Source organism: Clarias gariepinus, chromosome 20 (genome assembly GCF_024256425.1).
Source record: "Clarias gariepinus isolate MV-2021 ecotype Netherlands chromosome 20, CGAR_prim_01v2, whole genome shotgun sequence".
Lineage (NCBI taxonomy): Eukaryota > Metazoa > Chordata > Actinopteri > Siluriformes > Clariidae > Clarias > Clarias gariepinus.
In genome coordinates, this window is record NC_071119.1 from 13227174 (window position 1) to 13240545 (window position 13372).

General features: G+C 40.4%; 1 protein-coding gene across 2 annotated transcripts in view; it reads left to right on the forward strand.

Annotated features, from left to right (window-relative positions):
• The window catches only part of map3k4 (mitogen-activated protein kinase kinase kinase 4), a 69673-nt gene that overhangs the window by 893 nt on the left and 55408 nt on the right, over positions 1-13372 (forward strand). For both annotated transcript variants that reach the window (XM_053480200.1, XM_053480201.1), the window contains exon 2: positions 11476-11666. In XM_053480200.1, coding sequence (XP_053336175.1) covers positions 11476-11666 — 191 coding nt within the window. The remainder of the gene's footprint in view (positions 1-11475; positions 11667-13372) is intronic.

A 13372-nucleotide genomic window follows, 5' to 3' on the forward strand; every position in this document is an offset into this window, starting at 1 on the left:
AATACTGTAGAGCAAGGTGCCTTCAACAACAACAAAAAACCCATATAAAGTCCAGTAAACAATAAATAATAAAACAAAGGCAGTATTTGGTGTGATGGTGCTTTGAGGACCGTTTAGTCCCAGGTACAGTTAGTGCAGTTTTACTGAGCATCCTGCAGAACCACATACAGTTCAGTTGTTCTGAGGACATGAAGCATGCAAAACCCAGCAGCTTCCATTTTGTTTTTTGTTTAAAAAATGGTCACTTGTATTATATGCTGCTTTATCTTCTGGCATACTTATACTGTAACTTTTGTTATGGAATACTGATGTTTGAAAATCAGAAATGTTTTAATACTGACTCATACTGAATATTGAATATGTCAAAAATAAAAACCAGGAACATCCCACAAGAGCTGCAGTTGCTCTGATCCAGTGGTCTAGCCATCACAGTCTGTCCCTTCTCACAGTAGCTACAGTAATAATATCTAATTACACGTTATATATCTGATTACATACTTGGAAGTGAGTGGGACATATTAGACTGTAAGTGAACATTTCGTCCCTGAAGTTGTGTTGGAAACAGAAAAAGGCCAAATGTAGGGATTTGAGTGACTTTGATAAGGACAAATTATGATAGTCAAACTACAGGGTCAGGCCAACTCCAAAACTGCAGCTCTTGTAAGATGTTTCCGGTCTGCAGTGGTCAGGACATACCAAATGTGATTCAAGGCTCATTGATGTTTGTTGAGGGCGAATTCTCTCTCTCTCTCTCTCTCTCTCTCTCTCTCTCTCTCCCTCTCTATTAATCAATTAACAAAATGGACAGTAAATGACAGAATACAAGCAGAAATTCAAATCAAGTCAGTATTCACCTGCAAAATGACATCAATTATGTTTATGAATAGCAACCAATTCACTTGCACACATTTTTTGAAGGAACTCACCACAGGCTGTCTCAAACCCTTTTGTCTATTTATGTAATACCAGACAGACTGATGTTGAGATCAGGGCTCTGTGGTGGCCAAACCATCACATCTCTTGTTCTTCTCTACACTGAAGATACTTCTTAATGACTATGGCTGTAAGTTTGGCAAAGTTGTCCTGCTGCAGAATAAATTTGGAGCCAATCAGACGCCACCCTGATGGTATTGCATGATAGATAAATATCTGCCTGTATTTCTCAGCATTAATCCTGACCGAATCTCTAACTTCATTTGCAGAAATGCAGCCCCCGACATTCTGATGACCTGTTTGTGTGTCCCCTCAATGCACATATGTCAAGCCATAACCTTTTCTTTTTTTGTTGTGTTTATAATCACATGGGTTAGTTCATATCACACACACACACACACACACTAAAATAAAATATATACTACTGTCTCAAAAAAAGGTAGACATATACAGTTACAGCTAATTGGGATAAAACCTACTGTATTAGTTCATTAAACCTTACTTGATGATTCTAGCTCTTACGCTGGGACTCTAGCTCTTACACTCTCTTACTGAGAACAGATCAAACGCTACATAGAATTAAACATGAAGCATTTTTGAAGTATGCAAAAAACTTTTATGCTGTAAACTATGTACTTAATTACAAACTACCCAACAAACTCCTGACATTTTCTGTTTGCTAATAATAATAATTATAATGATAATCTAATGCATGCAGTCATAAAGTACCAGTTGGCTGAGTGTCCAAAAAGCACAGGTGCTATATATTCGTTATTTTTATTTATTATTGGTAACAATCTGTGTATGTTCAACAGCTTTAAGTGTTCTAAAATGGGCAAAGGCAAGTTTTTAATACAAGAGAGTTGAAAGTCCTATGTAGACAGCACTTTTTTTTGTGCTATAACTGTGTGAGAGAACCGTGATCTCAATTCCAATAGTGTGCTCTCCCAGAAGCCAAGCGAAACCTGTTTTTCCAATTTTTATTAAATGTTTTTTTGTTTTTGCTGTCTGTCATCTCTGTTTTGCACTCATGATTTTACACTGAGTGAAACAGCAACGGCGCACTCCTCAAATGTAATGTGGTGAATGTGTGGTAAAAAGTGGCATTGCACTTTTACCGTCGAGTCCAAAGGGAGGCCAGGCCGAGGTGAGGCTGCTGTTATACAGCTGAACAAACGGTGAAGCCAGACAATCTTCTACATCACTGTTGACAAACATTATAAATTATTGATATGGAGGGTAGAGATTTTGGATAAAAAGAATGAATTATTATATGGTTTTACAGTTGCCAACAGTGTGTGTGTGTTAGTAAAAGAAGCATCGGCAAGTGTGTGTGCGCGAGCATGCAAGTTTCGTGTAAAATTATAAAGGGCACTTTAGAAGTTTATCTGGCTGTTAAAACGGTAATGCATGTCGTAAAAAACACGATATATTTCATAAAATGAAATAAAAAAAGGATTTTTTTTTTCCAAAAATTGTGATGCCCTAGAGACACAACTGTTTCTGTTTTTAGTTAATGACTGTTTATATATATATATGTTGAGATAAGATAAAATTCAAAATGGGAAAAAGAAAGTTATTTTAGGAAATGCTTAATACAAAATACACTAAGTGGCCTGTATCAGCTTTCATGTAGTCATGGTATTTTCCCCCTTGAATAATTCCCTTAAAGCAGAGTTCCTTAAATTCCTACGTAAGATATGATGTCTGCTGCACCTCCGGGCTGCAGAAACAAATCAATAGTCTGTTGTGATCGTTAACAGCTTGCATGATTTTTTTTTTCTGAAATGTTTCGTTGCACTATGCATTTATGAATAAGACACCTTTTCAAATTAATAGACGACTGCAGTGGTTACTGCAAGTTAGGAAAGAGAATAAGTCAGAGTTTAGCTTAGCTTGCTGGTTAGTTTTCCTGCATATATGATATTGCTTTACTAAACCCAATTTGTGTATCTTGGCTATAGTCTTTTACAAACTATCCATCTCTTGTTAGATAACTTCATGTTCTTACTGAGTAGATGCCTCTATAGCCCTTTTTAGATACGGGATATGAAACATTTCCTCAAGCCATAAAAACTACATAATTCCATCATTAAGACTTGTTTGTCACAGCTTCATTCAGACATGCCCACCTACATGTGTGATATTTCTCATTATGCAAAAATAAAGATAGAGTAATCTGATTGGCAGAGAGGGTTTCCACTAGTGGTAATGAGGGACAGTAACAGCATTGAAATGTCTAATAAAAAGCATCACTTCTCGTCCCATATGTTCAATTAGCCATTAATTACACTAAGTCTTGGTCACGAGCATGGGTGAAAGTAGGTCGGTACTTAGGATGGGAATCACCAATCATCTCCCGATATGATATCACGATTTTTTGGTGCCAATTTGTTTAAAATTGCAATTATTGAAGAATAACGATTTTTATAAATATTCTGATTTGATAACATTTTCACCCAATTTTATCAAAATTTTACCCCTTTAAAAAGTTTGAGTCATTAAATCTAACCTGTACCTTATAACATTAGTTTTCCTCACTTAAAAGTCAAGAGCATTATTTAAGCAATACAAACTAACTATACAATAGTTTAACATTCAACTGAGGGTTCGTCCACACGAAGCCGGTGCGTTCCCTATCCGATCATTTTTTTTCGTGAACACGGCGTCGTCTCAAGAAATATCTGCGTACACACGAAACCACTGAAAACGGTGTAGTATATATGCCAGACCAGTATGGGGCGCTGTAATTCTGCCATAGAGATACACTATACACGGAGAAGACTTTGAGCATGCGCATAACCTTCGCGCTGTATACGAACCAAGATTGTGTTGTCCATTATTGTTTGTTGCTCATAACAGTTGCATAGAAGCAATAGATTTTGCTGTAATAAAGCTAGTAGGCTTTGTAGCAACACGAACACAATCATGTAGTCCGCCATTATTGTTGTTGCTGTTACGTGTGACTCAGCCGACACGTGATGTGATGACATCATCGTTTCACAAAATATACGGATTGGCCGTACACACGAAGACGCAAGGGTGTCGTTTTCAGATTTATCCACTTTGGGACCCGGTTTAAAAAAATTGCGGTTTCAGTCTCCTAAAACGCCGGATCCGTGTGGACGAAACGCCAATACGATAAAAAATGTATAGGTATACAGCGAAACGCGTCTCCGTGTGGACAGGCCCTGAGTACTATGTATCTCTGTCCTCTGCTTTTTTAAATTATTATTTCTAAACAAATTATTTACTTCTACCACATGAGATGAAAATGTGTAAATACTTTACCTGTAGAAATATAAAGAAACGGTGATGTTTTACCTCCTCAAATGTCTCCAAAGACTCAAAACTTAACATTGAGCATGTGGGTTGAGCGGCAGCGACTGCGTGGGCATATGTGGCTTCTAATGTGGACACACACCTTTTAACGCATGTGACTTATGGGTAATTAACACCTGTGGTGTTGAGACTGGTGTGAGCGTGTGTAATGAGTGAGTTTGAGACTAATTCACTCATGGAGTTTGGAGGAAAAGGCAGATAGGTGTCTTTTAGTGCGAGCAATTTTTGATAATGTAACGCCATAAAAATACATTTCTCTTGTACCACTCGGAAACTTCTGCACTCTGTACAGAACCATTTTAAATCTGTGACTGATTGTCCGATCTACGGTCACTTCCAATCAAACTGAAAACCAGCCAATTCAGGTCACTGGCTAATCGACCGGTCCATCTGTAATTTAATATATATAAATTACAGACGTAATGTTATTCTCCGGTGGAAGCGCATATGGAATGATTACATCGCAGGTGACATGGAAGAGGAAAAATGGAGAGATTAATAAATATTGTTTATTTATTTATTTATTTATTTTGGCAGACTCTAACCTGAAATGCTAGTGCACATTAGAAGTTTTTGGTCATGAAGGTCATGGAATAGTTTTTTTCAACTACCCAGAACCATCTCAAACTATAACTAAACTAAACTTTTCCAAAATTAAAATGTTGTTGCTTTACTTAATCATTTACTAGTGTAAGCACCCTTTGTTGATGTTTGTAGAAATAGTTAATAGTTTAGAAATAGTTAAAGTTTGTAGAAATAGTTTGTGGAAATAGTTAAAAGGTTAAAGTCAAAATAAGCTGATCAGCTTTAATGTAATTGATCTGTAATGTAATTGTGATATTATTATTTCAGGTTGAAGCACATGTAAATGTCTACCTGTTTGTCTTTCTGTACTGCAGAACTAATCGGAGAGGTAATCACAGATGACAAATTGAAAAAGTAGATTGAATCAAGATTAGGGTTTGCCTTAAAATGACTGGAGCAAAACAAATTAATCTACACTTTACCTTTGAAAAGAATCGCGACAGAGCAGTGTTTGTGTAGAGCAGAGTGTGTGTGTGTGTGTGTGTGTGTGTGTGTGTGTGTGTGTGTGTGTGTGTGTGTGAAGACGAGAGAAGGAGGAGTGTGTGTGTGTGAAGGTAAGAGAAGGAGGGGTGTGTGTGTGGCACGGTGTCCAATGACGCAAGTGCACACACAGTGCAGGCTGACACAGAGAGAGAAAATTGATCTTTAACCTATCTTATGAGACTTTTTTTCCCCCTTAAACGCGTGCTGTACACACACACACGGACACAAAATAAAATGTTTTACACACACACACACATGTGGTCACAGTGTTATAGTAAACAGTACATGCGTGCACAGATGTTGCTTATAGGGGACACGATTACCCACAATTCCACAGCACGAGAGAAAGAAAAACCATTGGCTCAGTTGTGATTATGTGACGCTCAGCGTCAAAACAAAAAGCGCATGTGTGATACATGTGTAAAGCGTTTAGCAGGGCAGGCCAGAACACAGACATAGGAAACACCAGTTTAGGCAAATGAGGTCTTTTATTTACAACACATAGGGAAGTTGCAAAGGTTAGGGGAGTTGCTTCCTGAGTAGCAATTGAGAGGATAGCTTCGAAACCTCCTAGAATAGCTGCAGCCGGTCTTACACATTCGACAGGCAGGCCAGGAGGCGGTAGCAAGGCTAAGATGCAGTCCCTTTCTCTGTGAGTTGTCCTGGATCGTGGGCTTTCTTGGCTCTGTAAGAGAGAGAGGAGAAAATAAGGCATGTGAATCTTGCATCCAGTATGTCTCACTCACCCGGCTGGTGGGGACTCATCTTTTTTGTTGACGCCAGGATGGTAGGTACTCTGCTGCCTTTGGCCACAAGTCATTGAGGCGCCCTGCCCCTTGTGTGCATGAGGGGGAGCTGACCATGGTGCTGGACCTATGCTGGATTTTCCTCTGCTTGACTGAGTGTGAGGGATAGATAATAAGAGGCGCTGGCTCTAGGCCCGCCATCACAGCACCCCTCTCTCCCCCGCTTCATGCTCATACCAAGTGATGACAACATAGCATGGCGCCTTGCGAGACCGTCTGCGTTCCTGTGTTGTGTTCCAGCTATGTGCAGGATTAAGAATGAATAATCCTGTAGTGAAAGGAACCAGCGGGTGATGCGAGGGTTTGTATCCTTAGCTCTTGCCATCCACTGCAAGGGAGCATGACCGGTAATTAGTGTAAAGTGTATTACACCCTCAAAGTCCTGAGAGAGAACTGCTTCTAGCCCAGTTTCTGATGCATCGTTGTGAACAAGAAAAGGACTGTCAAAGTCGGGGTTCCGGAGGATGGGGGAGCTGGTGAGGTAGGTTTTAAGTTGTTGGAAAGCCTTTTCTGCTTTTTTGGACCATGGTACTTTCTCCGGCGGTCCCTTCCTGAGCAGATTGGAGTGGGGTGCTGCCACATAGGAGAAGTTGGGCACAACACGTCTATAGTATACTGCTAGCCCCAGAAAAGCACATACCTGTTTTTTTGTCATCAGTAGTGGGAAAGTGCGGACCGCTTCCACTTTTTTCTCCTGCAGTTTCAGCAGAACATGGCCAATACGGTAACTGTGCTTCGGTCAGTCCCAGGTGGCATTTTTTTATTGGATTTGCCGCCAGCCCTTCTGAGTTCTTCAAGGATCTTTTTCAGGTGGTAAAGGTGGTCCTCCCAGTTGCTCGAGTGGATAATAACATCATCTAGATAGGCTGCGGCATACTGTCGATGCTGGCAGTGTACAATATCCATTAAACGCTGGAAAGTGGCTGGTGCGCCATGCAAGCCAAAGGGGAGGACCCTGTACTGCCAGTGGCCTTGTCTAGTACTAAAGGCAGTCTTTTCCTTAGCATCAGCTGTGAGGGCCACTTGCCAGTACCCCTTGGTTAGGTCCAGTGTGGATATGAACCGTGCTGTTCCCAGCCGCTCAATGAGGTTGTCCACTCGAGGCAACGGGTATGCATCAATCTCTGAGATTTGCTTCATGCGCCTGAAGTCGTTGCATATCCTCATCGATCCATGGGGCTTTGGCACAGCAACAATGGGGCTGGACCAGTGGCTAGTGGACTCCTCTATGATGCCATCATGGAGCATTTTAGTGACTTCAGCGTTAATGGCAAGGTGGCAGGCTTTAACGCTGGGGGCTCTGTAGGGTTGTAAGCGGACAATCATACCTGATGGGGTTTTAATGTCGTGTTTCACGAGGTGGGTGAGCCCCGGTTCTAAGGAGAACACGTCTTGAAACTGTTCTATAGGCTCGTTCAGCTCTTGTAGCTGTGGTGATGAAAGGTCCTCCCCTCGATGCACTAACTCGCGACCCTGTGCTTCGGGAGAGAGAGAGGCAAGAGCTGAAACAAGTGGCAATGGTTCAATCCACATATTCAAGATTTATGTGATTGAGCCCAGTATTTTTCCTCTTACCCAGCTGTTGAAATCTATAGTTTACTGGCCCCACTTGTTCCATAACAGTGTAAGGTCCCTGCCACCTGGGGAGTCTCTCGGATTGAAAGGGGACATACAGGAGTAGCTGGTCCCAGTTACGACCACCTTCACTGATCCCTTAGACGTGGCATCCTCTTGAGCGTTTGATTGAACCTCTCCACCAGGCCGTCGGTCTGGGGGTGATAAACGGAGGTGAAGATCTGTTTCACCTGCAACAGCCGGTTAATCTGCTATTAATTTTGACATACAGGGGGTTCCTTGATCACTAAGGAGATCCTTGGGTAGGCCCATGAGACTAAAGAGCAGCAGTAGCTATTAGTGGGGCGGGGGCCGGCTTCTTAGGTGTGGTCCTCTGGTACTCGGGACACAGTTGACAGAAGTTCCTTACCTCGGCCTCAAGTCCCGGCTAATGGAAGCGATCCTTAATCTTCTCCATTGTGTTCTTCACTCCCAGGTGGCCGCAGAGAGGGTGAGAGTGGGCCAGGTGCATTACAATGTCAACTTTTTCTTGTGGGACCACTAGGAGGTCACACGGTTCTCCTCTTCTCATTGTGTGATAGTATAGGAGTCCTCCACGAATAAGGAAATATGATGTGGCCTTGGGGCGTCCATCATCCTTAGTCTTATCCTCAAACTCCCTCACTTGTCCCCAGCAGTTTTTTAGCCGTAGGTCTTCCTTCTGCTGTAGGGCAAAGTTGCCCTTATGTGTAACCTGCTGAGACAGGGAAAGAACCCGGGTTAGTGGTAGGGTTTTGCTCACCTTCCCTCTCAGTGTCTATGCCATCATCCTGGACTTGGGTCATGAATGCTGGACGAGGCCGTGCGGCCTCTTTGCAGAGCCAGCTCTGGCCATAAGCTGCAACTTTTTTCTTTTTTTGGTTGGGCTGTAGTAGGGCTGGGCGATATGGCAAAAAAAAAAAATCTAGGTTTTTTCATAAAGTTTGACCGATTCACGATTTTGATTTTTTTTTTATGTTTAACTAGTCAACTTAAAACATTACAACAACATGACTGAAGTAACATTCTCTTTATAAGTAACTTGAAAAACCATCTAGTTAAGGAACATTGTATTTTTAATGGCCATGCCATAAATTGGTCAACAAGGTGTAAATAAATGTAAAAATAAAAATACTTGAGTTAAATTTCTTTGCAGTAGATTTAAATGAAATATGAAAGTAAATATTGTGCAATTTGAATTAAAAATCTAATTCTTCTGAATATACAGTTAGAAAATAACCATTTTAACCAATGTAAACATTACATCAGTGAACTCAAAAAAGTTAAGCAAATTTACACCAGTAAATAATAATAAAATAACAGAACATTGTAGACCATCGTGCAAACATAAAGCACGTTGTTGATAAGTCACATGTAGATGTTCTTTACAGGTTTCTTGAGAGGAAGACCAGTCTGTCTACTGTTTCAGGCTTTAGAGATGCTCTGTGACAGGTTATAATGTTCCCACCTGCACTAAACACCCTCTCAGAAGGGGCACTGGTTGCAGGAATACAGAGGTATTTTTTTGCAAGTTTGCTGAGCCTGTGGAAGATTGCCTCATTAGCCTTCCACCATTGAAGTGGGTCTGTGTCTGAATCTACATCAGGAGACATCAAATAGGCTGTCATCTCGGCATTGACTTTGTCTTCCTCTGATTGAATGCTGGTGTCGTTTTCTTAAAAAAGCTTCCTAAGGTTTTCTTCCTCTTGGCCCCAGCTTCTGTTCTCTGTTCTTCCTGCTCCATGTCCTGAGTCATCTGAACTGTTGTCTCAAGATTTTTGTCTGGCAACAAAGACGTCAGCCCTTTAACAACTTTTTGCTTGATTCCCTCTAACTTGTCATGTTTGATGTAAGTTGTACGGAACCTGGGATCCATCAGAGAAGTTACATCAAGGAGTACATCTGTGACAGGGTCGCTGTATTTGCTGTTGAGGTACTGCAGTATTGTGCTTTTGATGCATTTTGTTAAATCTGTGTCATCGTCTTGTGCTTGTAGAATGCTACTGTTAAAGAGATGGAGCACTGGTTTGAGGTACGAGACACTTACATATGCTCTACCTGACAATGCATCAGTGAACTCCTGCAGAGGGCTTACAGCTTTATTTATGAATTCCATGGCATCAATGTCTTGCCACGGTTGGAACAAGCTGCCGAGTTTTTTTTATCAGAGCCAAGAACCCGAGCTATGGCTTTCTCCTGTTCTAAAACACGCTCGATCATCTTTTGTCTTGAACCCCACCTGGTGGGGGTCTCTGTAATGAGTTGATGAGAAGGTAGGCCGAGCTCAGCCTGTGCAGATGTAAGATCTCTTCTCTTTTTCCAGCTGAAGGATAACGCACTTACAACCTTCTTGCACACTGCAACTGCACGGTCAACTCTGTGGTCTTTCACACCATGTTCTGTTAAAACAAAGCAACAAAAAATAGATTTGAAATAGCAGTTCACTGTACTTTGACAGAAATATTGTGAAGAGCTTCTTCCTTCAGAACATAAATCTATAACCAACAAACTTATATTACGTGATTGGCACTGTTATTACAAAAGCAAAACAATAATAATAATAATAATAATAAATCATAATTTCATTTATTAATGAAATAATATCTGAATATTATTGCTTAAATTATTAATCATACTTACCAATGGCATTGTGAAGACGATGTCCAAAGCACTGAAGATGGGTCCACTCGTTGATCTTCATTGCTTTGATCATGTTCGTTCCACTGTCAGTGGTCACGCACACCTGTCAATCCTCCACAAGCTTTCAAGACGCCAGTGCATCTTTAAGCCCATGACCAATTATTTCCCCAGTATGATCGTCAGGAAAATAACACGTTTGAAGGCAAAAACTTCGCAGTTTCCATTCTGCGTCAACGTAATGGGCTGTAAGGCTCATGTAAGGCTGAAGAGTACGACTACTCCACAAGTCAGTCGTCGTAGAAAAAAAAGATGCCCTTTCAAGCTGCACCGCTACTTTTACGCAGAATGGTTTTAATTCAGTCACATTTGAGGGTTTTTCAAAACCAAATCAGCACTGTTTCAAAGCTGCATCTTCACTATTTAAAAAAAAAAATTGGGCCACTTGGGAGCGATTTCCTACTCTGAGATGCTTAATAAATATATGCTGGCAGCGCAAAATAACTGATTAAACAATCAATCATGATCTGTTGGTAATAAATGGTATTTGTGGCAAAAGAGTCCGTCACAGCCACAGACACTTCTCATCACATTTTATGTGTTTGAAAATGTTCTTACTTTCTCTATGAAGCATGTTGCTTTTTTAAATAAAACTTCACAATGTGTTTAAGTCAGGGATGTCAACTCTTATCCAGAAAGGTCCAGTGTTGGTGTAGGTTTTCAATCCAGCCAAGTAGATGCCACACTGTTTACATGATCTGAACTCATAATTTTATTTCTGTACACTTCCATAAAGCACTATCCATCCAGGTGCTGATAATGTTCCTAACTTCCTAACCTATTTCCAGTACTTTCAAATCTTTTTGTTTTCTTTGATGCAGCTAAATAATTTTACACTTCTTAAATGGCTGGTTGTTCAAATTGTCAAAATGAAAGGACATGGCTTATTGTGACTTTAAATCATTTGGATTAGGCTTTTTAAATTTTGTTTTTGTTTATTCACCAAATTTTTAAATATAGTAATGTTGGGATGCATATGATGTATATATTTATGACATTATAATATATAACCATACACCTTTGTGTTTGTTGGCAGGCCAACAGACTCACCAAAGAATGTCTCTCAGCAGAGCTCAAAGGCAGAGGAATTATGGGACGAGCTCAGTCAGGAAGAGGATGGTCTGTATAGTGCCTCCCCTCCCTGCACTCCTCGACAGATGAAGCGCATGTCTGATAAACGCCTAAGAAGCAATCAGAACAGATCTGTAGGACGCTCCCCTGTGAAAGGTAAAATGCCCTTTTTCAACTTTACTAAAGAAATAAGGCAAAAGGATCTTTTAACAATAGGGTCCACTTAATAAACCTAAACCTAAGTTCACAATAGCATGTGACAAAATGACAGGCTACTTTCAATTTTCTGCCTATGACATAAACTTGCGATTTCAGTGATATGATGAGTAACAAGCAACATGTGGGATAAGATTCACTGAACTTTATGGAAAGTAGGTTACATGGTAACTCGACAAATCCAAACTACAGCTTTAGTGATTTCTTTGATCTTGAAATACGGAGATGATCATATGGCACACATTAGGTAGTTAAATTTGCTGTACTTTGTCCAGTGTAAATAATGCATATATTTACAATGATGAAAAGATGAAAACACAGATTAGAGTGCACATTAGAGTTGTATGTTCTGAGAGCTGCTTGGAGAAATGACCTGCAAAAGCATTCCTTCCTTCCACCAGGCTTCGTAACTCCTCCTTTCTCCCCTCATTAATAAACCAAACATTAACAATGTAATCTATAAACATTTGTAAATTACTTGTCCCTCAGACCTATTTCAAATCAGAACTGTACAAAGTGAAAAGAAAGGGGATCAGGTAGAACTTCATGTGAAACATCTACAGTTCTGTAGCTACATATACTGCGGCCCGCTAGTCAATAATAAATTATACAGGACACCAGGGCAGTGTGCATCTTCACTCAGCTTGTCCCTCAGAATGCGGCGATGGATTGTGCTGAAGGCATTAGAAAAATCCATCTTCAACTCCACAATAGACCAACTGTAAGAGTTCCAGTGCCACACCCACATGCCTCTTCTTTGCCTTCATCAGGTCTAATGTTAGCACTACAAGTTTGTAGCCTTGGGAGTTCTTGCTCTTTAGCAATGAGACCATGTAGGAGGTCCTCCAGCACACCAGGACCTTCAGACTCTAGCTGTACTCTAGCTGTGCTCATTTGCCCTCATCCAACCTTCCACAGCCGGACGACTACAGGGCAGTTTGTAACCTGACACCTACGTTTTCCCTGTGCAGACTTGTTTCATCTTACCCCATCTTTCTAACCCTCACCTTTATCTTCCTGTGTTTATTGATCACGTTTTATCACCAGTTATGCTTTTTTGTTCAAAGTTACTAAGGGTTATTTGCATAACAGTGCACAGAATTGGCACAGCAATTTCCACACAAATGCTTATGTAGTCTGGTACAGTTTTGTAGACAGTTGTTATTAAAGCGGGGCACAGAGATCCGTGGCCAGTAGCCAGCAGGTTAGGAACATATATTTCTATAATTTATTAAATTGTGCTTTATCGTTACTGACCATTTGCACCAATAAAACATAAATATGGTGTCTATTTCCCCAACAATAACTTTGGGCCAGTTTAAACTCTGATATGATTGTGATACATCATGTTGATTTCTCAAGAATAATTCACTTTACTCAGGTGCAGCAAACTGTTCCTACTGCTTAGCTTGGATAGCTGGCAAGCATAGAAAAAGATTTGACCCAGTCCAAAATGTCAACTAATGCTAAGCCAAACTAAATTTGAGGTTTTATTTAGAACAGAGGTGGGAGAATATGTCATTTGTGCATTTCGGATAACTTGTATATCAAAGTGAATTTCATTCCACAACACAAAAATATTCATATATAAATAATTAATACTAAATAAAAAGGACAACATTCACACGCGTGCACACACACACACA